This window comes from Pristiophorus japonicus, chromosome 14 (assembly GCF_044704955.1).
Source record: "Pristiophorus japonicus isolate sPriJap1 chromosome 14, sPriJap1.hap1, whole genome shotgun sequence".
Taxonomy (NCBI): domain Eukaryota; kingdom Metazoa; phylum Chordata; class Chondrichthyes; family Pristiophoridae; genus Pristiophorus; species Pristiophorus japonicus.
In genome coordinates this window covers 77,524,251-77,549,929 of record NC_091990.1, presented here as the reverse complement: position 1 = coordinate 77,549,929, position 25,679 = coordinate 77,524,251, and the positions used below count along the sequence as shown (strand labels likewise).

Here is a 25,679-nt window from a genome sequence, read left to right as displayed (position 1 = left end):
GACTGTGTCCCCTGCTTCTGGACTTCCCCAACATTGGGAACATTCTTCCTGCATCTAACCTGTCTAACCCCGTCAGAATTTTAAACGTTTCTATGAGGTCCCCTCTCATTCTTCTGAACTCCAGTGAATACAAGCCCAGTTGATCCAGTCTTTCTTGATAGGTCAGTCCTGCCATCCCGGGAATCAGTCTGGTGAACCTTCGCTGCACTCCCTCAATAGCAAGAATGTCCTTCCTCAGGTTAGGAGACCAAAACTGTACACAATACTCCAGGTGTGGCCTCACCAAGGCCCTGTACAATTGTAGCAACACCTCCCTGCCCTTGTACTCAAATCCCCTCGCTATGAAGGCCAACATGCCATTTGCTTTCTTAACCGCCTGCTGTACCTGCATGCCAACCTTCAATGACTGATGTACCATGACACCCAGGTCTCTTTGCACCTCCCCTTTTCCTAATCTGTCACCATTCAGATAATAGTCTGTCTCTCTGTTTTTACCACCAAAGTGGATAACCTCACATTTATCCACATTATACTTCATCTGCCATGCATTTGCCCACTCACCTAACCTATCCAAGTCGCTCTGCAGCCTCATAGAATCCTCCTTGCAGCTCACACTGCCACCCAACTTAGTGTCATCCGCAAATTTGGAGATACTACATTTAATCCCCTCGTCTAAATCATTAATGTACAGTGTAAACAGCTGGGGCCCCAGCACAGAACCTTGCGGTACCCCACTAATCAGTGCCTGCCATTCTGAAAAGTCCCCATTTACTCCTACCCTTTGCTTCCTGTCTGACAACCAGTTCTCAATCCATGTCAGCACACTACCCCCAATCCCATGTGATAAGAGGCCCTCTTCAAATTAACCACAAAACTGTAGATTTCCATTAAAAAAAACAGAACACTTGTATACATCTCAAGACATGGCTTGAAAAGTTTAGATGCCAGAGCAACACAGATACTGACTGACAGACTGGCAAAATGGGTGAGGTACGGAGAGACCATAAAAACAAAACTTATAAAAGGGTAAAACAGAGATCAGGAGGAGACTGGAACTGGTGTCACCATTCTGCAGCCAATAAATTTTCTCTGCCCAGAGGAACACGTGGAGATGTTGGATGTTGCAACAAACTACAGATATTTGTGTGAGAGAATGAAGCACAGGAAAGGGTTGAAAATGCTCAGCGGTTGGAATGTTTACATACATTGTAAATTGGTATTTGCATGATGACTCTCCATTAACACCAGGCTATCTTCCTGAAGTTCAATGGGACATCGGGCTCAAAGCGGATGTCAGCAACTTGGGTGAACCCTTTAGTATTTTGCGCTATTGACACGTGAAAGCAAAAGCCAGAGGATTTCTTCACAGGTGGGAAGAGCAGGAACAGGGCCAATTAAAGCAGGCTGGCTTTCGCTGCTCCCAAACAGAAAGAAGATGGCACTCTTTGGGAAATTAGTCTCAATACAAATCATTCTGTGAAATTACATTTAATGTTTTACAAAACCATCCACTAAATGTAAACAATGAAGGGACTGGAGCTTCACTTCAATGATCTGATTCAATTATTGTCGTCAATCGTGATCCATATTAGACATTGCTCCCAAGGTTCATGTGTGACTTTGATTGCATCAGATTGTGAACAACAGATACACTTACCAGGTGACATTATTCGTCCATTGACATTGCAGGAGCAGCTTGTTGTTCCCGTGGAGGTGGGAGTTATTGTTACTGTTGTAGATTCGGGTGGGCTGGCTGTTGTGGTGGGTGCTGTGGTGGTTTCACATCTTCCCGTATACTTCAAAATATCACAACTCTGAGTACATAGAGTGAAATTACAGAACCCTGATTTCCCTGCAGAAGTCACAATAGCCTGCCCTGGAAGCAAAAGCAATGGAAATTATGATTTCGACAGCTAATAGCAAGTCTTCATTCAGAATTTATAAATGTAGACAACTGTGACTCACATATTGAGATATAGGCAATAAGAACAAGGCTTTCGGTTTAAATTTTAAGACTGTTACAACTCAAGGAAATGACGTTCGGCATGGAATTTGCTACAGACGATACTGGCAGCTGCACATTTCATCAGCTCATATCACATTCTTAAATCTGCTATTTAACGCTGCTGTTCATTCCTTTGATTGGGTTTGTGTTTGCTTTAGAAATGCATCCTGAACAATGTCCGAAAAGGTCAAAAAGTATTCGCCTGATTGTATTGCCACCAATGACATGAGATAATGCAGTATTCCTGTTGAGTTGTGTGCCATCAGACGTCCTCACCAAGCAAGTTTCTGAACCCACCTGTGATGATAAGAGGCCCTCTTCAAATTAAGCTACACAACTGTCGATTTCCATTAAAACAAAACAGAACACTTGTATACATCTCAAGGCATGGCTTGAAAAGGTTAGATGCCAGAGCAACACAGATACTGACTGACAGACGGGCAAAACGGGTGAGGTACGGAGAGACCATAAAAACAAAACTTATAAAAGGGTAAAACAGAGGAGATCAGGAGGAGACTGGAACTGGTGTCACCATTCTGCAGCCAATAAATTTTCTCTGCCCAGAGGAACACGTGGAGATGTTGGATGTTGCAACAAACTACAGATATTTGTGTGAGAGAATGAAGCACAGGAAAGGGTTGAAAATGCTCAGCGTTTGGAATGTTTACATACATTGTAAATTGGTATTTGCATGATGACTCTCCATTAACACCAGGCTATCTTCCTGAAGTTCAATGGGACATCGGGCTCAAAGCGGATGTCAGCAACTTGGGTGAACCCTTTAGTATTTTGCGCTATTGGCACGTGAAAGCAAAAGCCAGAGGATTTCTTCACAGGTGGGAAGAGCAGGAACAGGGCCAATTAAAGCAGCCTGGCTTTCGCTGCTCCCAAACAGAAAGAAGATGGCACTCTTTGGGAAATTAGTCTCAATACAAATCATTCTGTGAAATTACATTTAATGTTTCACAAAACCATCCACTAAATGTAAACAATGAAGGGACTGGAGCTTCACTTCAATGATCTGATTCAATTATTGTTGTCAATTGTGATCAATATTAGACATCGCTCCCAAGTTTCTTGTGTGACTTTGATTGCATCAGATTGTTAACAACAGATACACTTACCAGGTGACATTATTCGACCATTGACATTGCAGGAGCAGCTTGTTGTTCCCGTGGAGGTGGGCGTTATTGTTACTGTTGTAGATTCGGGTGTGCTGGGTGTCGTGGTGGGTGCTGTGGTGGTTTCACATTTTCCCGTATACTTCAAAATATCACAACTCTTAGTACATAGAGTGAAATTACAGAACCCTGATTTCCCTGCAGAAGTCACAATAGCCTGCCCTGGAAGCAAAAGTAATGGAAATTATGACTGAGACAGCTAATAGCAAGTCTTCATTCAGAATTTATAAATGTAGACAACTGTCACTCACATATTGAGATATAGGCAATAGGAACAAGGCTCTATGTTTAAAATTTAAGACTGTTACACCTGAAGGAAATGGGATTGGGCATGTAATTTATTATAGACGATATTATCAGTTTCACGTTTCATCAGCCCATATCACATTCTTAAATCTGCTATTTAATGCTGCTGTTAATTGTTTTGATTGGGTTTGTGCTTTTTTTAGAAATGCAGCCTGAACAATGTCCGAAAAGGTCAAAAAGTATTCGCCTGTTTGTATTGCCACCAACAATATGAGATAATGCAGTGTTCCTTTTGAGTTGTATGCCATCAGACATCCTCACCAAGCAAGTTTATAAACCCACCTGTGATGATAAGAGGCCCTCTTCAAATTAACCACAGTACTGTAGATTTCCATTAAAAAAACCAGAACACTTGTATACATCTCAAGGCACGGCTTGAAAAGGTTAGATGCCAGACAACACAGATACTGACTGACGGACTGGCAAAATGGGTGAGGTACGGAGGGACCATAAAAACAAAACTTATAAAAGGGTAAAACAGAGGAGATCAGGAGGTGACTGGAACTGGTGTCACCATTCTGCAGCCAATAAATTTTCTCTGCCCAGAGGAACACGTGGAGATGTTGGATGTTGCAACAAACTACAGATATTTGTGTGAGAGAATGAAACACAGGAAAGGGCTAAAAATGCTCAGCGGTTGGAATGTTTACATACATTGTAAATTGCTATTTGCATGCTGACTCTCCATTAACACCAGGCTATCTTCCTGAAGTTCAATGGGACATCGGGCTCAAAGCAGATGTCAGCAAATTGGGTGAACCCTTTAGTATTTTGCGCTATTGGCACGTGAAAGCAAAAGCCAGAGGATTTCTTCACAGGTGGGAAGAGCAGGAACAGGGCCAATTAAAGCAGCCTGGCTTTCGCTGCTCCCAAACATATAGACGATGGCACTCTTTGGGAAATTAGTCTCAATACAAATCATTCTGTGAAATTACATTTAATGTTTTACAAAACCATCCACTAAATGTAAACAATGAAGGGACTGGAGCATCACTTCAATGATCTGATTCAATTATTGTCGTCAATCGTGATCCATATTAGACATTGCTCCCAAGTTTCATGTGTGACTTTGATTGCATCAGATTGTTAACAACAGATACACTTACCAGGTGACATTATTCGTCCATTGACATTGCAGGAGCAGCTTGTTGTTCCCGTGGAGGTGGGAGTTATTGTTACTGTTGTAGATTCGGGTGTGCTGGGTGTCGTGGTGGGTGCTGTGGTGGTTTCACATCTTCCCGTATACTTCAAAATATCACAACTCTGAGTACATAGAGTGAAATTACAGAACCCTGATTTCCCTGCAGAAGTCACAATAGCCTGCCCTGGAAGCAAAAGCAATGGAAATTATGATTTCGACAGCTAATAGCAAGTCTTCATTCAGAATTTATCAATGTAGCCAACTGTGACTCAAATATTGAGATATAGGCAATAAGAACAAGGCTTTCGGTTTAAATTTTAAGACTGTTACAACTCAAGGAAATGGCGTTCGGCATGGAATTTGCTACAGCTGCACATTTCATCAGCTCATATCACATTCTTAAATCTGCTATTTAACGCTGCTGTTCATTCCTTTGAAAGGATTTGTGTTTGCTTTAGAAATGCAGCCTGAACAATGTCCGAAAAGGTCAAAAAGTATTCGCCTGATTGTATTGCCACCAATGACATGAGATAATGCAGTGTTACTTTTGAGTTGTGTGCCATCAGACGTCTTCACCAGACAAGTTTCTAAACCCACCTGTGATGATAAGAGGCTCACTTCACATTCAGCCACAATACTGTAGATTTCCATGAAAATCCCCAGAATAACATTGGAATACATCTCAAGACATGGCTTGAAAAGGTTAGATGTCAGGGCAACACAGACACTGACTGACGGACTGGCAAACTGGGTGAGGGACGGAGGGACCATAAAAACAAAACATAGAAAAGGGTAAAACAGAGGAGATCAGGAGGAGACTGGAACTGGTGTCACCATTCTGCAGCCAATAAATTTTCTCTGCCCAGAGGAACACGTGGAGATGTTGGATGTTGCAACAAACTACAGATATTTGTGTGAGTAGAATGAAGCACAGGAAAGGGCTGAAAATGCTCAGCGGTTGGAATGTTTACATACATTGTAAATTGGTAATTGCATGATGAATCTCCATTAACACCAGGCTATCTTCCTGAAGTTCAATGGGACATTGGGCTAAAAGCAGATGTCAGCAACTTGGGTGAACCCTTTAGTACTTTGAGCTATTGTCACGTGAAAACAAAAGCCAGCGGATTTCTTCACAGGTGGGAAGAGCAGGAAGAGGGCCAATTAAAGCAGGCTGGCTTTCACTGCTCCCAAACATATAGAAGATGGCACTCTTTTGGAAATTAGTTTCAATACAAATCATTCTGTGAAATTACATTTAATGTTTCACAAAACCATCCACTAAATGTAAACAATGAAGGGACTGGAGCTTCACTTCAATGATCTGATTCAATTATTGTTGTCAATTGTGATCCATATTAGACATCGCTCCCAAGTTTCTTGTGTGACCAAAGATACACAACAGATACAACAGATACACTTACCAGGTGACATTATTCGACCATTGACATTGCAGGAGCAGCTTGTTGTTCCCGTGGAGGTGGGAGTTATTGTTACTGTTGTAGATTCGGGTGTGCTGGCTGTAGTGGTGGGTGCTGTGGTTGTTTCACATCTTCCCGTATACTTCAAAATATCACAACTCTTAGTACATAGAGTGAAATGACAGAACCCTGATTTCCCTGCAGAAGTCACAATAGCCTGCCCTGGAAGCAAAAGCAATGGAAATTATGACTGAGACAGCTAATAGCAAGTCTTCATTCAGAATTTATAAATGTAGACAACTGTCACTCATATTGAGATACAGGCAATAAGAACAAGGCTTTAGGTTTAAAATTTAAGACTGTTACACCTGAAGGAAATGGGATTGGGCATGTAATTTGTTGCAGACGATATTATCAGTTTCACGTTTCATCAGCCCATATCACATTCTTAAATCTGCTATTTAATGCTGCTGTTAATTGTTTTGATTGGGTTTGTGCTTTTTTTAGAAATGCAGCCTGAACAATGTCCGAAAAGGTAAAAAAGTATTCGCCTGTTTGTATTGCCACCAACAATATGAGATAATGCAGTGTTCCTTTTGAGTTGTATGCCATCAGACATCCTCACCAAGCAAGTTTATAAACCCACCTGTGATGATAAGAGGCCCTCTTCAAATTAACCACAATACTGTAGATTTCCATTAAAAAAACCAGAACACTTGTATACATCTCAAGGCACGGCTTGAAAAGGTTAGATGCCAGACAACACAGATACTGACTGACGGACTGGCAAAATGGGTGAGGTACGGAGGGACCATAAAAACAAAACTTATAAAAGGGTAAAACAGAGGAGATCAGGAGGTGACTGGAACTGGTGTCACCATTCTGCAGCCAATAAATTTTCTCTGCCCAGAGGAACACGTGGAGATGTTGGATGTTGCAACAAACTACAGATATTTGTGTGAGAGAATGAAGCACAGGAAAGGGCTGAAAATGCTCAGCGGTTGGAATGTTTACATACATTGTAAATTGGTATTTGCATGATGACTCTCCATTAACACCAGGCTATCTTCCTGAAGTTCAATGGGACATCGGGCTCAAAGCAGATGTCAGCAAATTGGGTGAACCCTTTAGTATTTTGCGCTATTGGCACGTGAAAGCAAAAGCCAGAGGATTTCTTCACAGGTGGGAAGAGCAGGAACAGGGCCAATTAAAGCAGCCTGGCTTTCGCTGCTCCCAAACAGAAAGAAGATGGCACTCTTTGGGAAATTAGTCTCAATACAAATCATTCTGTGAAATTACATTTAATGTTTTACAAAACCATCCACTAAATGTAAACAATGAAGGGACTGGAGCTTCACTTCAATGATCTGATTCAATTATTGTCGTCAATCGTGATCCATATTAGACATTGCTCCCAAGTTTCATGTGTGACTTTGATTGCATCAGATTGTTAACAACAGATACAGTTACCAGGTGACATTATTCGTCCATTGACATTGCAGGAGCAGCTTGTTGTTCCCGTGGAGGTGGGAGTTATTGTTACTGTTGTAGATTCGGGTGTGCTGGGTGTCGTGGTGGGTGCTGTGGTGGTTTCACATCTTCCCGTATACTTCAAAATATCACAACTCTGAGTACATAGAGTGAAATTACAGAACCCTGATTTCCCTGCAGAAGTCACAATAGCCTGCCCTGGAAGCAAAAGTAATGGAAATTATGATTCAGACAGCTCATAGCAAGCCTTCATTCAGAATTTATAAATGTAGACAACTGTCACTCACATCTTGAGATATAGGCAATAAGAACATAGAAACATAGAAAATAGGTGCAGGAGTAGGCCATTCAGACCTTCGAGCCTGCACCGCCATTCAATGAGTTCATGGCTGAACATGCAACTTCAGTACCCCATTCCTGCTTTCTCGCCATACCCCTTGACCCCCCAGTAGTAAGGACTACATCTAACTCCTTTTTGAATATATTTAGTGAATTGGCCTCAACAACTTTCTGTGGTAGAGAATTCCACAGGTTCACCACTCTCTGGGTGAAGAAGTTTCTCCTCATCTCGGTCCTAAATGGTTTACCCCTGATCCTTAGACTGTGACCCCTGGTTCTGGACTTCCCCAACATTGGGAACATTGTTCCTGCATCTAACCTGTCTAAACCCGTCAGAATTTTAAACGTTTCTATGAGATTCCCTCTCATTCTTCTGAACTCCAGTGAATACAAGCCCAGTTGATCCAGTCTTTCTTGATATGTCAGTCCCGCCATCCCGGGAATCAGTCTGGTGAACCTTCGCTGCACTCCCTCAATAGCAAGAATGTCCTTCCTCAAGTTAGGAGACCAAAACTGAACACAGTACTCCAGGTGTGGCCTCACCAAGACACTGTACAACTGTAGTAACACCTCCCTGCCCCTGTACTCAAATCCCCTCGCTATGAAGGCATGTTTGCCATTTGCTTTCTTAACCGCCTGCTGTACCTGCATGCCAACCTTCAATGACTGATATACCATGACACCCAGGTCTCGTTGCACCTCCCCTTTTCCTAATCTGTCACCATTCAGATAATAATCTGTCTCTCTGTTTTTACAACCAAAGTGGATAACCTCACATTTATCCACATTATACTTCATCTGCCATGCATTTGCCCACTCACCTAACCTATCCAAGTCATTCTGCAGCCTCATAGCATCCTCCTCGCAGCTCACACTGCCACCCAACTTAGTGTCATCCGCAAATTTGGAGATACTACATTTAATCCCCTCGTCTAAATCATTAATTTACAATGTAAACAGCTGGGGCCCCAGCCCAGAACCTTGCGGTACCCCACTAGTCACTGCCTGCCATTCTGAAAAGTACCCATTTACTCCTACTCTTTGCTTCCTGTCTGCCAACCAGTTCTCAATCCACGTCAGCACACTGCCCCCAATCCTATGTGCTTTAACTTTGCACATTAATCTCTTGTGTGGGACCTTGTCGAAAGCCTTTTGAAAGTCCAAATACGCCACATCAACTGGTTCTCCCTTGTCCACTCTACTGGAAACATCCTCAAAAAATTCCAGAAGATTTGTCAAGCATGATTTCCCTTTCACAAATCCATGCTGACTTGGACCTATCATGTCACCTCTTTCCAAATGTGCTGCTATGACATCCTTAATAGTTGATTCCATCATTTTACCCACTATCGATGTCAGGCTGACCGGTCTATAATTCCCTGTTTTCTCTCTCCCTCCTTTTTTACAAAGTGGGGTTACATTGGCTACCCTCCACTCCATAGGAACTGATCCAGAGTCTATGGAATGTTGGAAAATGACTGTCAATGCATCCACTATTTCCAAGGCCACCTCTTTAAGTACTCTGGGATGCAGACCATCAGGCCCTGGGGATTTATCGGCCTTCAATCCCATCAATTTCCCCAACACAATTTCCCGACTAATAAGGATTTCCCTCAGTTCCCCCTTCTTACTTGACCCTCTGACCCCTTTTATATCTGGAAGGTTGTTTGTGTCCTCCTTAGTGAATACCGAACCAAAGTACTTGTTCAATTGGTCTGCCATTTCTTTGTTCCCCGTTATGACTTCCCCTGATTCTGACTGCTGGGGACCGACGTTTGTCTTTACTAATCTTTTTCTCTTTACATCTCTATAGAAGCTTTTTCAGTCCGTCTTAATGCTCCCTGCAATCTTCCTCTCGTACTCTATTTTCCCTGCCCTAATCAAACCCTTTGTCCTCCTCTGCTGAGTTCTAAATTTCTCCCAGTCCCTGGGTTCGCTGCTATTTCTGGCCAATTTGTATGCCACTTCCCTGGCTTTAATGCTATCCCTGAATACCCTTCATTGCCACGGTTGAGCCACCTTCCCTTTTTTATTTTTACGCCAGACAGGGGTGCACAATTGTTGTAGTTCATCCATGCGGTCTCTAAATGTCTGCCATTGTCCATCCACTGTCAACCCCTTAAGTATCATTCAGCAATCTATCCCAGCCAATTCGCGCCTCATACCTTCAAAGTTACCCTTCTTTACGTTCTGGACCATGGTCCCTGAATTAACTGTTTCATTCTCCATCCTCATGTAGAATTCCACCATATTATGGTCACTCTTCCACAAGGGGCCTTGCACAACGAGATTGCTAATTAATCCTCTCTCATTACACAACACCCAGTCTAAGATGGCCTCCCCCACAGTTGGTTCCTCGACATATTGGTCAAGAAAACCATCACTTATGCACTCCAGGAAATCCTCCTCCACCGTATTGCTTCCAGTTTGGTTAGCCCAATCTACATGCATATTAAAGTCACCCATGATAACTGCTGCACCTTGATTGCACCCGTAATTTCCTGTTTGATGCCCTTCCCAACATCACTACTACTGTTTGGACGTCTGTACACAACTCGCACTAACAAGGCTCTATGTTTAAAATTTAAGACTGTTAAAACTGAAGGAAATAGCGTTGGGCATGTAATTTGTTACAGACGATATTATCAGTTACACGTTTCACCAGCCCATATCACATTCTTAAATCTGCTATTTCATGCTGCTGTTAATTCTTTTGATTGGGTTTGTGCTTGTTTTAGAAATGCAGCCTGAACTATGTCCAAAAAGGTCAAAAAGTATTCGCCTGATTGTATTGTCACCAACCATATGAAATAATGCAGTGTTCCTTTTGAGTTGTGTGCCATCAGACATACTCACCAAGCAAATTTCTAAACCCACCTGTGATGGTAAGAGGCCCTCTTCAAATTAAGCCACAATACTGGAGATTTCCATTAAAATCACCAGAACACTTGTATACATCTCAAGACATGGCTTGAAAAGGTTGGATGCCAGGGCAACACAGATACTGACTGACGGACTGGCAAAATGGGTGAGGTACGGAGGAACCATAAAAACAAAACTTAGAAAAGGGGAAAACAGAAGAGATCAGGAGGAGACTGGAACTGGTGTCACCATTCGGCAGGCAATACATTTTCTCTGCCAGAGGAACACCTGGAGATGTTGGATGTTGCAACAATCTGCAGATATTTCTGTGAGTAGAATCAAGCACAGGAAAGGGCTGAAAATGCTCAGCGGTTGGAATGTTTGCATACATTGTAAATTGGTATTTGCATGTTTAGTCTCCATTAACAGCAGGCTATCTTCCTGAAATTCAATGGGACATCGGGCTAAAAGCAGATGTCAGCAACTTGGGTGAACCCTTTAGTATTTTGTGCTATTGGCACGTGAAAGTGAAAGCCAGAGGATTTCTTCACAGGTGGGAAGAGCAGGAATAGGGCCTATTAAAGCAGGCTGGCTTTCGCTGCTCTCAAAAATATAGAAGATGGCACTCTTTGGGAAATGCAGGAATCATTAGTTTCAATACAAATCATTCTGTGAAATTACATTTAATGTTTTCCAAAACCATCCACAAAATGTAAACAATGAAGAGACTGGAGCTTCACCTCAATTATTGTCGGCAATCGTGATCCATATGAGACATTGCTCCCAAGTTTCTTGTGTTACTTTAATTGCATCAGACTGTTAACAACAGATACACTTACCAGGGGACATTATTCGTCCATTGACATTGCAGGAGCAGCTTGTTGTTCCCGTGGAGGTGGGAGTTATTGTTACTGTTGTAGATTCGGGTGTGCTGGGTGTCGTGGTGGGTGCTGTGGTGGTTTCACATTTTCCCGTATACTTCAAAATATCACAACTCTGAGTACATAGAGTGAAATTACAGAACCCTGATTTCCCTGCAGAAGTCACAATAGCCTGCCCTGGAAGCAAAAGCAATGGAAATTATGATTGAGACAGCTAATAGCAAGTCTCATTCAGAATTTAGAAATGTAGACAACGGTCACTCACATATTGAGATATAGGCAATAAGAACAAGGCTTTTGGTTTAAATTTTAAGACTGTTACAACTCAAGGAAATGGCGTTCGGCATGGAATTTGTTGCAGACAATATTGGCAGCTACACATTTCATCAGCTCATATCACATTTGTAAATCTGCTATTTAACGCTGCTGTACATTCCTTTGATTGGGTTTGTGCTTGCTTTAGAAATGCAGACAGAACAATGTCTGAAAAAGTCAAAAAGTATTCGCCTGATTGTATTGGCACCAATGACATGAGATAATGCAGTGGTCTTTTTGAGTTGTGTGCCATCAAACGTCCTCACCAGGCAAGTTTCTAAACCCACCTGTGATGATAAGAGGCTCACTTCAAATTCAGCCACAGTGCTGTAGATTTCCATGAAAATCCCCAGAAAAACATTGGAATACATCTCAAGACATGGCTTGAAAAGGTTAGATGTCAGGGCAACACAGACACTGACTGACGGACTGGCAAAATGGGTGAGGGACGGAGGGACCATAAAAACAAAACATAGAAAACGGTAAAACAGAGGAGATCAGGAGGAGACTGGAACTGGTGTCACCATTCTGCAGCCAATACATTTTCTCTGTCCAGAGGAACACGTGGAGATGTTGGATGTTGCAACAAACTCCAGATATTTGTGTGAGTAGAATGAAGCACAGGAAAGAGCTGAAAATGCTCAGCGGTTGGAATGTTAACATACATTGTAAATTGGTACTTGCATGCTGACTCTCCATTAACACCAGGCTATCTTCCTGAAGTTCAATGGGACATCGGGCTAAAAGCAGATGTCAGCAACTTGGGTGAACCCTTTAGTACTTTGAGCTATTGGCACATGAAAGTAAAAGCCAGGTGGAAAGAGCAGGAAAAGGGCCAATTAAAGCAGGCTAGCTTTCGCTGCTCCCAAACTTATAGAAGATGGCACTCTTTGGGAAATGCAGGAATCATTAGTTTCAATACAAATCATTCTGTAAAATTACATTTAATGTTTTACAAAACCATCTACTAAATGTAAACAATGAAGGGACTGAAGCTTCACTTCAATGATCTGATTCAATTATTGCAGTTAATTGTGATCCATATTAGACATCGCTCCCAAGTTTCTCGTGTGACTTTAATTGCATCAGATTGTTAATAACAGATACACTTACCAGGTGACATTATTCGTCCATTGACATTGCAGGAGCAGCTTGTTGTTCCCGTGGAGGTGGGAGTTATTGTTACTGTTGTAGATTCGGGTGTGCTGGGTGTCGTGGTGGGTGCTGTGGTGGTTTCACATTTTCCCGTATACTTCAAAATATCACAACTCTGAGTACATAGAGTGAAATGACAGAACCCTGATTTCCCTGCAGAAGTCACAGTAGCCTGCCCTGGAAGCAAAAGCAATGGAAATTATGATTACGACAGCGAATAGCAAGTCTTCATTCAGAATTTATAAATGTAGACAACTGTCACTCATATTGAGACACAGGCAATAAGAACAAGGCTTTAGGTTTAGAATTTAAGACTGTTACACCTCAAGGAAATGGCGTTGGGCTTGTAATTTGTTACAGACGATATTATCAGTTACTCGTTTCATCAGCTCATATCACATTCTTAAATCTGCTATTTAACGCTGCTGTTCGTTCCTTTGATTGGGTTTGTGCTTGCTTAGGAAATGCAGACAGAACAATGTCTGAAAAGGTCAATAAGTATTCGCCTGATTGTATTGCCACCAACAATATGAGATAATGCAGTGTTCCTTTTGAGTTGTGTGCCATCAGACGTCCTCACCAGGAAAGTTTCTAAACCCACCTGTGATGATAAGAGGCTCACTTCAAATTTAGCCACACAACTGTCGATTTCCATTAAAAAAATCCAGAACACTTGTATACATCGCAAGACATGGCTTGAAAAGGTTCGATGCCAGGGCAACACAGATACTGACTGACAGACTGGCAAAATGGGTGAGGGATGGAGGGACCATGAAAACAAAACTTAGAAAAGGTTAAAACAGAAGAGATCAGGAGGTGACTGGAACTGGTGTCACCATTCTGCAGCCAATAAATTTTCTCTGCCCAGAGGAACACGTGGAGATGTTGGATGTTGTAACAAACTACAGATATTTGTGTGAGAGAATGAAGCACAGGAAAGGGCTAAAAATGCTCAGCGGTTGGAACGTTCATATACATTGTAAATTGGTATTTGCATGATGACTCTCCACTAACACCAGGCTATCTTCCTGAAGTTCAATGGGACATCGGGTTAAAAGCAGATGTCAGCAACTTGGGTGAACCCTTTAGTATTTTGCACTATTGGCACGTGAAAGTAAAAGCCAGAGGATTTCTTCACAGGTGGGAAGAGCAGGAATAGGGCCCATTAAAGCAGGCTGGCTTTCGCTGCTCCCAAACATATAGACGATGGAACTCTTTGGGAAATGCAGGAATCATTAGTTTCAATGCAAATCATTCTGTGAAATTACATTTAATGTTTTACATAACCATCCACTAAATGTAAACAATGAAGGGACTGGAGCTTCGCTTCAAATATCTGATTCAATTATTGTCGCCAATTGTGATCCATATTAGACATTGCTCCCAAGTTTCTCCTGTGACTTTAATTGCATCAGATTGTTAATAACAGATACACTTACCAGGTGACATTATTCGTCCATTGACATTGCAGGAGCAGCTCGTTGTTCCCGTGGAGGTGGGAGTTATTGTTACTGTTGTAGATTCGGGTGTGCTGGGTGTAGTGGTGGGTGCTGTGGTGGTTTCACATCTTCCCGTATACTTCAAAATATCACAACTCTTAGTACATAGAGTGAAATTACAGAACCCTGATTTCCCTGCAGAAGTCACAATAGCCTGCCCTGGAAGCAAAAGCAATGGAAATGATGATTACGACAGCTAATAGCAAGTCTTCATTCAGAATTTATAAATGTAGAAACTGTCACTCACATATTGAGATATAGGCAATAAGAACAAGGCTTTAGGTTTAAAATTTAAGACTGTTACACCTCAAGGAAATGGCGTTGGGCATGTAATTTGTTCCAGACGATATTATCAGTTACAAGTTTCATCAGCTCATATCACATTCTTAAATCTGCTATTTAACGCTGCTGTTCATTCCTTTGATTGGGTTTGTGCTTGCTTAAGAAATGCATACAGAACAATATCTGAAAAGGTCAATAAGTATTCGCCTGATTGTACTGTCACCAACGATATGAGATAATGCCGTGTTCCTTTTGAGTTGTGTGCCATCAGACGTCCTCACCAGGAAAGTTTCTAAACCCACCTGTGATGATAAGAGGCTCACTTCAAATTAAGCCACACAACTGTAGATTTCAATGAAAATCCCCAGAACAGCATTGGAATACATCTCTAGACATGGCTTGAAAAGGTTAGATGTCAGGGCAACACAGACACTGACTGACGGACTGGCAAAATGGGTGAGGGACGGAGGGACCATAAAAACAAAACATAGAAAAGGGTAAAACAGAGGAGATCAGGAGGAGACTGGAACTGGTGTCACCATTCTGCAGCCAATAAATTTTCTCTGTCCAGAGGAACACGTGGAGATGTTGGATGTTGCAACAAACTCCAGATATTTGTGTGAGTAGAATGAAGCACAGGAAAGGGCTGAAAATGCTCAGCGGTTGGAATGTTTACATACATTGTAAATTGCTATTTGCATGCTGACTCTCCATTAACACCAGGCTATCTTCCTGAAGTTCAATGGGACATCAGGCTAAAAGCAGATGTCAGCAACTTGGGTGAACCCTTTAGTATTTTGCACTATTGGCACGTGAAAGTAAAAGCCAGAGGATTTCGTCACAGGTGGGAAGAGCAGGAAAAGGGCCAATTAAAGCAGGCTGGCTTTCGCGGATCTCAAACAGATAGAAGATGGCACTCTTTGGGAAATGCAGGAATCATTAGTTTCAATGCAAATCATTCTGTGAAATTACATTGAATGTTTTACAAAACCATCCACTAAATGTAAACAATGAAGCGACTGGAGCTTCACTTCAATGATCTGATTCAATTATTGTCGTCAATTGTGATCCATATTAGACATTGCTCCCAAGTTTCTTGTGTGACTTTAATTGCATCAGATTGTTAACAATAGATACACTTACCAGGTGACATTATTCGTCCATTGACATTGCAGGAGCAGCTTGTTGTTCCCGTGGAGGTGGGAGTTATTGTTACTGTTGTAGATTCGGGTGTGCTGGCTGTCGTGGTGGGTGCTGTGGTGGTTTCACATTTTCCCGTATACTTCAAAATATCACAACTCTGAGTACATAGAGTGAAATGACAGAACCCTGATTTCCCTGCAGAGGTCACAATAGCCTGCCCTGGAAGCAAAAGCAATGGAAATTATGATTTAGACAGCTAACAGCAAGTCTTCATTCAGAATTTATAAATGTAGACAACTGTCACTCACATATTGAGATATAGGCAATAAGAACAAGGCTCTCTGTTTAAAATTTAAGACTGTTACACCTCAAGGAAATGGCATTGGGCATGTAATTTGTTGCAGACGATATTATCAGTTACACGTTTCATCAGCCCATGTCACATTCTTAAATCTGCTATTTAATGCTGCTGTTAATTCTTTTGATTGGGTTTGTGCTTGTTTTAGAAATGCAGCCTGAACAATGTCCGAAAAGGTCAAAAAGTATTCGCCTGAATGTATTGCCACCAACAATATGAGATAATGCAGTGTTCCTTTTGAGTTGTGTGCCATCAGACGTCCTCACCAAGCAAGTTTCTGAACCCACCTGTGATGATAAGAGGCCCTCTTCAAATTAAGCTACACAACTGTCGATTTCCATTAAAACAAAACAGAACACTTGTATACATCGCAAGACATGGCTTGAAAAGGTTAGATGCCAGGGCAACACAGATACTGACTGACAGACTGGCAAAATGGGTGAGGGATGGAGGGACCATAAAAACAAAAATTAGAAAACGGTAAAACAGAAGAGATTAGGAGGAGACTGGAACTGGTGTCACCATTCTGCAGCCAATAAATTTTCTCTGCCCAGAGGAACACGTGGAGATGTTGGATGTTGCAACAAACTACAGATATTTGTGTGAGAGAATGAAGCACAGGAAAGGGCTAAAAATGCTCAGCGGTTGGAATGTTTACATACATTGTAAATTGGTATTTGCATGTTTAGTCTCCATTAACAGCAGGCTATCTTCCTGAAATTCAATGGGACATCGGGCTAAAAGCAGATGTCAGCAACTTGGGTGAACCCTTTAGTATTTTGCACTATTGGCACGTGGAAGTAAAAGCCAGAGGATTTCTTCACAGGTGGGAAGAGCAGGAACAGGGCCCATTAAAGCAGGCTGGCTTTCGCTGCTCCAAAACATATAGACGATGGAACTCTTTGGGAAATGCAGGAATCATTAGTTTCAATGCAAATCATTCTGTGAAATTACATTTAATGTTTTACATAACCATCCACTAAATGTAAACAATGAAGGGACTGGAGCTTCACTTCAATGATCTGAATCAATTATTGTCGTCAATTGTGATCAATATTAGACATTGCTCCCAAGTTTCTCGTGTGACTTTAATTGCATCAGATTGTTAATAACAGATACACTTACCAGGTGACATTATTCGTCCATTGACATTGCAGGAGCAGCTTGTTGTTCCCGTGGAGGTGGGAGTTATTGTTACTGTTGTAGATTCGGGTGTGCTGGGTGTAGTGGTGGGTGCTGTGGTGGTTTCACATCTTCCCGTATACTTCAAAATATCACAACTCTTAGTACATAGAGTGAAATTACAGAACCCTGATTTCCCTGCAGAAGTCACAATAGCCTGCCCTGGAAGCAAAAGCAATGGAAATGATGATTACGACAGCTAATAGCAAGTCTTCATTCAGAATTTATAAATGTAGAAACTGTCACTCACATATTGAGATATAGGCAATAAGAACAAGGCTTTAGGTTTAAAATTTAAGACTGTTACACCTCAAGGAAATGGCGTTGGGCATGTAATTTGTTCCAGACGATATTATCAGTTACAAGTTTCATCAGCTCATATCACATTCTTAAATCTGCTATTTAACGCTGCTGTTCATTCCTTTGATTGGGTTTGTGCTTGCTTAAGAAATGCATACAGAACAATATCTGAAAAGGTCAATAAGTATTCGCCTGATTGTACTGTCACCAACGATATGAGATAATGCCGTGTTCCTTTTGAGTTGTGTGCCATCAGACGTCCTCACCAGGAAAGTTTCTAAACCCACCTGTGATGATAAGAGGCTCACTTCAAATTAAGCCACACAACTGTAGATTTCAATGAAAATCCCCAGAACAGCATTGGAATACATCTCTAGACATGGCTTGAAAAGGTTAGATGTCAGGGCAACACAGACACTGACTGACGGACTGGCAAAATGGGTGAGGGACGGAGGGACCATAAAAACAAAACATAGAAAAGGGTAAAACAGAGGAGATCAGGAGGAGACTGGAACTGGTGTCACCATTCTGCAGCCAATAAATTTTCTCTGTCCAGAGGAACACGTGGAGATGTTGGATGTTGCAACAAACTCCAGATATTTGTGTGAGTAGAATGAAGCACAGGAAAGGGCTGAAAATGCTCAGCGGTTGGAATGTTTACATACATTGTAAATTGCTATTTGCATGCTGACTCTCCATTAACACCAGGCTATCTTCCTGAAGTTCAATGGGACATCAGGCTAAAAGCAGATGTCAGCAACTTGGGTGAACCCTTTAGTATTTTGCACTATTGGCACGTGAAAGTAAAAGCCAGAGGATTTCGTCACAGGTGGGAAGAGCAGGAAAAGGGCCAATTAAAGCAGGCTGGCTTTCGCGGATCTCAAACAGATAGAAGATGGCACTCTTTGGGAAATGCAGGAATCATTAGTTTCAATGCAAATCATTCTGTGAAATTACATTGAATGTTTTACAAAACCATCCACTAAATGTAAACAATGAAGCGACTGGAGCTTCACTTCAATGATCTGATTCAATTATTGTCGTCAATTGTGATCCATATTAGACATTGCTCCCAAGTTTCTTGTGTGACTTTAATTGCATCAGATTGTTAACAATAGATACACTTACCAGGTGACATTATTCGTCCATTGACATTGCAGGAGCAGCTTGTTGTTCCCGTGGAGGTGGGAGTTATTGTTACTGTTGTAGATTCGGGTGTGCTGGCTGTCGTGGTGGGTGCTGTGGTGGTTTCACATTTTCCCGTATACTTCAAAATATCACAACTCTGAGTACATAGAGTGAAATGACAGAACCCTGATTTCCCTGCAGAGGTCACAATAGCCTGCCCTGGAAGCAAAAGCAATGGAAATTATGATTTAGACAGCTAACAGCAAGTCTTCATTCAGAATTTATAAATGTAGACAACTGTCACTCACATATTGAGATATAGGCAATAAGAACAAGGCTCTCTGTTTAAAATTTAAGACTGTTACACCTCAAGGAAATGGCATTGGGCATGTAATTTGTTGCAGACGATATTATCAGTTACACGTTTCATCAGCCCATGTCACATTCTTAAATCTGCTATTTAATGCTGCTGTTAATTCTTTTGATTGGGTTTGTGCTTGTTTTAGAAATGCAGCCTGAACAATGTCCGAAAAGGTCAAAAAGTATTCGCCTGAATGTATTGCCACCAACAATATGAGATAATGCAGTGTTCCTTTTGAGTTGTGTGCCATCAGACGTCCTCACCAAGCAAGTTTCTGAACCCACCTGTGATGATAAGAGGCCCTCTTCAAATTAAGCTACACAACTGTCGATTTCCATTAAAACAAAACAGAACACTTGTATACATCGCAAGACATGGCTTGAAAAGGTTAGATGCCAGGGCAACACAGATACTGACTGACAGACTGGCAAAATGGGTGAGGGATGGAGGGACCATAAAAACAAAAATTAGAAAACGGTAAAACAGAAGAGATTAGGAGGAGACTGGAACTGGTGTCACCATTCTGCAGCCAATAAATTTTCTCTGCCCAGAGGAACACGTGGAGATGTTGGATGTTGCAACAAACTACAGATATTTGTGTGAGAGAATGAAGCACAGGAAAGGGCTAAAAATGCTCAGCGGTTGGAATGTTTACATACATTGTAAATTGGTATTTGCATGTTTAGTCTCCATTAACAGCAGGCTATCTTCCTGAAATTCAATGGGACATCGGGCTAAAAGCAGATGTCAGCAACTTGGGTGAACCCTTTAGTATTTTGCACTATTGGCACGTGGAAGTAAAAGCCAGAGGATTTCTTCACAGGTGGGAAGAGCAGGAACAGGGCCCATTAAAGCAGGCTGGCTTTCGCTGCTCCAAAACATATAGACGATGGAACTCTTTGGGAAATGCAGGAATCATTAGTTTCAATGCAAATCATTCTGTGAAATTACATTTAATGTTTTACATAACCATCCACTAAATGTAAACAATGAAGGGACTGGAGCTTCACTTCAATGATCTGAATCAATTATTGTCGTCAATTGTGATCAATATTAGACATTGCTCCCAAGTTTCTCGTGTGACTTTAATTGCATCAGATTGTTAATAACAGATACACTTACCAGGTGACATTATTCGTCCATTGACATTGCAGGAGCAGCTTGTTGTTCCCGTGGAGGTGGGAGTTATTGTTACTGTTGTAGATTCGGGTGTGCTGGCTGTCGTGGTGGGTGCTGTGGTGGTTTCACATCTTCCCGTATACTTCAAAATATCACAACTCTTAGTACACAGAGTGAAATTACAGAACCCTGATTTCCCTGCAGAAGTCACAATAGCCTGCCCTGGAAGCAAAAGCAATGGAAATTATGATTGAGACAGCTAATAGCAAGTCTCATTCAGAATTTAGAAATGTAGACAACGGTCACTCACATATTGAGATATAGGCAATAAGAACAAGGCTTTTGGTTTAAATTTTAAGACTGTTACAACTCAAGGAAATGGCGTTCGGCATGGAATTTGTTGCAGACAATATTGGCAGCTACACATTTCATCAGCTCATATCACATTTGTAAATCTGCTATTTAACGCTGCTGTACATTCCTTTGATTGGGTTTGTGCTTGCTTTAGAAATGCAGACAGAACAATGTCTGAAAAAGTCAAAAAGTATTCGCCTGATTGTATTGGCACCAATGACATGAGATAATGCAGTGGTCTTTTTGAGTTGTGTGCCATCAAACGTCCTCACCAGGCAAGTTTCTAAACCCACCTGTGATGATAAGAGGCTCACTTCAAATTCAGCCACAGTGCTGTAGATTTCCATGAAAATCCCCAGAAAAACATTGGAATACATCTCAAGACATGGCTTGAAAAGGTTAGATGTCAGGGCAACACAGACACTGACTGACGGACTGGCAAAATGGGTGAGGGACGGAGGGACCATAAAAACAAAACATAGAAAACGGTAAAACAGAGGAGATCAGGAGGAGACTGGAACTGGTGTCACCATTCTGCAGCCAATACATTTTCTCTGTCCAGAGGAACACGTGGAGATGTTGGATGTTGCAACAAACTCCAGATATTTGTGTGAGTAGAATGAAGCACAGGAAAGAGCTGAAAATGCTCAGCGGTTGGAATGTTAACATACATTGTAAATTGGTACTTGCATGCTGACTCTCCATTAACACCAGGCTATCTTCCTGAAGTTCAATGGGACATCGGGCTAAAAGCAGATGTCAGCAACTTGGGTGAACCCTTTAGTACTTTGAGCTATTGGCACATGAAAGTAAAAGCCAGGTGGAAAGAGCAGGAAAAGGGCCAATTAAAGCAGGCTAGCTTTCGCTGCTCCCAAACTTATAGAAGATGGCACTCTTTGGGAAATGCAGGAATCATTAGTTTCAATACAAATCATTCTGTAAAATTACATTTAATGTTTTACAAAACCATCTACTAAATGTAAACAATGAAGGGACTGAAGCTTCACTTCAATGATCTGATTCAATTATTGCAGTTAATTGTGATCCATATTAGACATCGCTCCCAAGTTTCTCGTGTGACTTTAATTGCATCAGATTGTTAATAACAGATACACTTACCAGGTGACATTATTCGTCCATTGACATTGCAGGAGCAGCTTGTTGTTCCCGTGGAGGTGGGAGTTATTGTTACTGTTGTAGATTCGGGTGTGCTGGGTGTCGTGGTGGGTGCTGTGGTGGTTTCACATTTTCCCGTATACTTCAAAATATCACAACTCTGAGTACATAGAGTGAAATGACAGAACCCTGATTTCCCTGCAGAAGTCACAGTAGCCTGCCCTGGAAGCAAAAGCAATGGAAATTATGATTACGACAGCGAATAGCAAGTCTTCATTCAGAATTTATAAATGTAGACAACTGTCACTCATATTGAGACACAGGCAATAAGAACAAGGCTTTAGGTTTAGAATTTAAGACTGTTACACCTCAAGGAAATGGCGTTGGGCTTGTAATTTGTTACAGACGATATTATCAGTTACTCGTTTCATCAGCTCATATCACATTCTTAAATCTGCTATTTAACGCTGCTGTTCGTTCCTTTGATTGGGTTTGTGCTTGCTTAGGAAATGCAGACAGAACAATGTCTGAAAAGGTCAATAAGTATTCGCCTGATTGTATTGCCACCAACAATATGAGATAATGCCGTGTTCCTTTTGAGTTGTGTGCCATCAGACGTCCTCACCAGGAAAGTTTCTAAACCCACCTGTGATGATAAGAGGCTCACTTCAAATTTAGCCACACAACTGTCGATTTCCATTAAAAAAATCCAGAACACTTGTATACATCGCAAGACATGGCTTGAAAAGGTTCGATGCCAGGGCAACACAGATACTGACTGACAGACTGGCAAAATGGGTGAGGGATGGAGGGACCATGAAAACAAAACTTAGAAAAGGTTAAAACAGAAGAGATCAGGAGGTGACTGGAACTGGTGTCACCATTCTGCAGCCAATAAATTTTCTCTGCCCAGAGGAACACGTGGAGATGTTGGATGTTGTAACAAACTACAGATATTTGTGTGAGAGAATGAAGCACAGGAAAGGGCTAAAAATGCTCAGCGGTTGGAACGTTCATATACATTGTAAATTGGTATTTGCATGATGACTCTCCACTAACACCAGGCTATCTTCCTGAAGTTCAATGGGACATCGGGTTAAAAGCAGATGTCAGCAACTTGGGTGAACCCTTTAGTATTTTGCACTATTGGCACGTGAAAGTAAAAGCCAGAGGATTTCTTCACAGGTGGGAAGAGCAGGAACAGGGCCCATTAAAGCAGGCTGGCTTTCGCTGCTCCCAAACATATAGACGATGGAACTCTTTGGGAAATGCAGGAATCATTAGTTTCAATGCAAATCATTCTGTGAAATTACATTTAATGTTTTACATAACCATCCACTAAATGTAAACAATGAAGGGACTGGAGCTTCGCTTCAAATATCTGATTCAATTATTGTCGCCAATTGTGATCCATATTAGACATTGCTCCCAAGTTTCTCCTGTGACTTTAATTGCATCAGATTGTTAATAACAGATACACTTACCAGGTGACATTATTCGTCCATTGACATTGCAGGAGCAGCTCGTTGTTCCCGTGGAGGTGGGAGTTATTGTTACTGTTGTAGATTCGGGTGTGCTGGGTGTAGTGGTGGGTGCTGTGGTGGTTTCACATCTTCCCGTATACTTCAAAATATCACAACTCTTAGTACATAGAGTGAAATTACAGAACCCTGATTTCCCTGCAGAAGTCACAATAGCCTGCCCTGGAAGCAAAAGCAATGGAAATGATGATTACGACAGCTAATAGCAAGTCTTCATTCAGAATTTATAAATGTAGAAACTGTCACTCACATATTGAGATATAGGCAATAAGAACAAGGCTTTAGGTTTAAAATTTAAGACTGTTACACCTCAAGGAAATGGCGTTGGGCATGTAATTTGTTCCAGACGATATTATCAGTTACAAGTTTCATCAGCTCATATCACATTCTTAAATCTGCTATTTAACGCTGCTGTTCATTCCTTTGATTGGGTTTGTGCTTGCTTAAGAAATGCATACAGAACAATATCTGAAAAGGTCAATAAGTATTCGCCTGATTGTACTGTCACCAACGATATGAGATAATGCCGTGTTCCTTTTGAGTTGTGTGCCATCAGACGTCCTCACCAGGAAAGTTTCTAAACCCACCTGTGATGATAAGAGGCTCACTTCAAATTAAGCCACACAACTGTAGATTTCCATGAAAATCCCCAGAACAGCATTGGAATACATCTCTAGACATGGCTTGAAAAGGTTAGATGTCAGGGCAACACAGACACTGACTGACGGACTGGCAAAATGGGTGAGGGACGGAGGGACCATAAAAACAAAACATAGAAAAGGGTAAAACAGAGGAGATCAGGAGGAGACTGGAACTGGTGTCACCATTCTGCAGCCAATAAATTTTCTCTGTCCAGAGGAACACGTGGAGATGTTGGATGTTGCAACAAACTCCAGATATTTGTGTGAGTAGAATGAAGCACAGGAAAGGGCTGAAAATGCTCAGCGGTTGGAATGTTTACATACATTGTAAATTGCTATTTGCATGCTGACTCTCCATTAACACCAGGCTATCTTCCTGAAGTTCAATGGGACATCAGGCTAAAAGCAGATGTCAGCAACTTGGGTGAACCCTTTAGTATTTTGCACTATTGGCACGTGAAAGTAAAAGCCAGAGGATTTCGTCACAGGTGGGAAGAGCAGGAAAAGGGCCAATTAAAGCAGGCTGGCTTTCGCGGATCTCAAACAGATAGAAGATGGCACTCTTTGGGAAATGCAGGAATCATTAGTTTCAATGCAAATCATTCTGTGAAATTACATTGAATGTTTTACAAAACCATCCACTAAATGTAAACAATGAAGCGACTGGAGCTTCACTTCAATGATCTGATTCAATTATTGTCGTCAATTGTGATCCATATTAGACATTGCTCCCAAGTTTCTTGTGTGACTTTAATTGCATCAGATTGTTAACAATAGATACACTTACCAGGTGACATTATTCGTCCATTGACATTGCAGGAGCAGCTTGTTGTTCCCGTGGAGGTGGGAGTTATTGTTACTGTTGTAGATTCGGGTGTGCTGGCTGTCGTGGTGGGTGCTGTGGTGGTTTCACATTTTCCCGTATACTTCAAAATATCACAACTCTGAGTACATAGAGTGAAATGACAGAACCCTGATTTCCCTGCAGAGGTCACAATAGCCTGCCCTGGAAGCAAAAGCAATGGAAATTATGATTTAGACAGCTAACAGCAAGTCTTCATTCAGAATTTATAAATGTAGACAACTGTCACTCACATATTGAGATATAGGCAATAAGAACAAGGCTCTCTGTTTAAAATTTAAGACTGTTACACCTCAAGGAAATGGCATTGGGCATGTAATTTGTTGCAGACGATATTATCAGTTACACGTTTCATCAGCCCATGTCACATTCTTAAATCTGCTATTTAATGCTGCTGTTAATTCTTTTGATTGGGTTTGTGCTTGTTTTAGAAATGCAGCCTGAACAATGTCCGAAAAGGTCAAAAAGTATTCGCCTGAATGTATTGCCACCAACAATATGAGATAATGCAGTGTTCCTTTTGAGTTGTGTGCCATCAGACGTCCTCACCAAGCAAGTTTCTGAACCCACCTGTGATGATAAGAGGCCCTCTTCAAATTAAGCTACACAACTGTCGATTTCCATTAAAACAAAACAGAACACTTGTATACATCGCAAGACATGGCTTGAAAAGGTTAGATGCCAGGGCAACACAGA

General features: G+C 41.5%; 1 protein-coding gene across 1 annotated transcript in view; it reads right to left on the bottom strand.

The window, feature by feature from the left end:
• Window positions 1–25,679, bottom strand: part of LOC139279613 (mucin-2-like) — a 442,102-nt gene that overhangs the window by 66,464 nt on the left and 349,959 nt on the right. The window contains exons 53-67 of the mRNA XM_070898728.1: window positions 24,909–25,127; window positions 23,424–23,642; window positions 21,943–22,161; window positions 20,473–20,691; window positions 18,990–19,208; window positions 17,505–17,723; window positions 16,022–16,240; window positions 14,537–14,755; window positions 13,056–13,274; window positions 11,586–11,804; window positions 7,525–7,743; window positions 6,058–6,276; window positions 4,599–4,817; window positions 3,130–3,348; window positions 1,658–1,876 (exon numbers count right to left, since the gene is read on the bottom strand). Coding sequence (XP_070754829.1) covers window positions 1,658–1,876; window positions 3,130–3,348; window positions 4,599–4,817; window positions 6,058–6,276; window positions 7,525–7,743; window positions 11,586–11,804; window positions 13,056–13,274; window positions 14,537–14,755; window positions 16,022–16,240; window positions 17,505–17,723; window positions 18,990–19,208; window positions 20,473–20,691; window positions 21,943–22,161; window positions 23,424–23,642; window positions 24,909–25,127 — 3,285 coding nt within the window. The remainder of the gene's footprint in view (window positions 1–1,657; window positions 1,877–3,129; window positions 3,349–4,598; window positions 4,818–6,057; window positions 6,277–7,524; window positions 7,744–11,585; window positions 11,805–13,055; window positions 13,275–14,536; window positions 14,756–16,021; window positions 16,241–17,504; window positions 17,724–18,989; window positions 19,209–20,472; window positions 20,692–21,942; window positions 22,162–23,423; window positions 23,643–24,908; window positions 25,128–25,679) is intronic.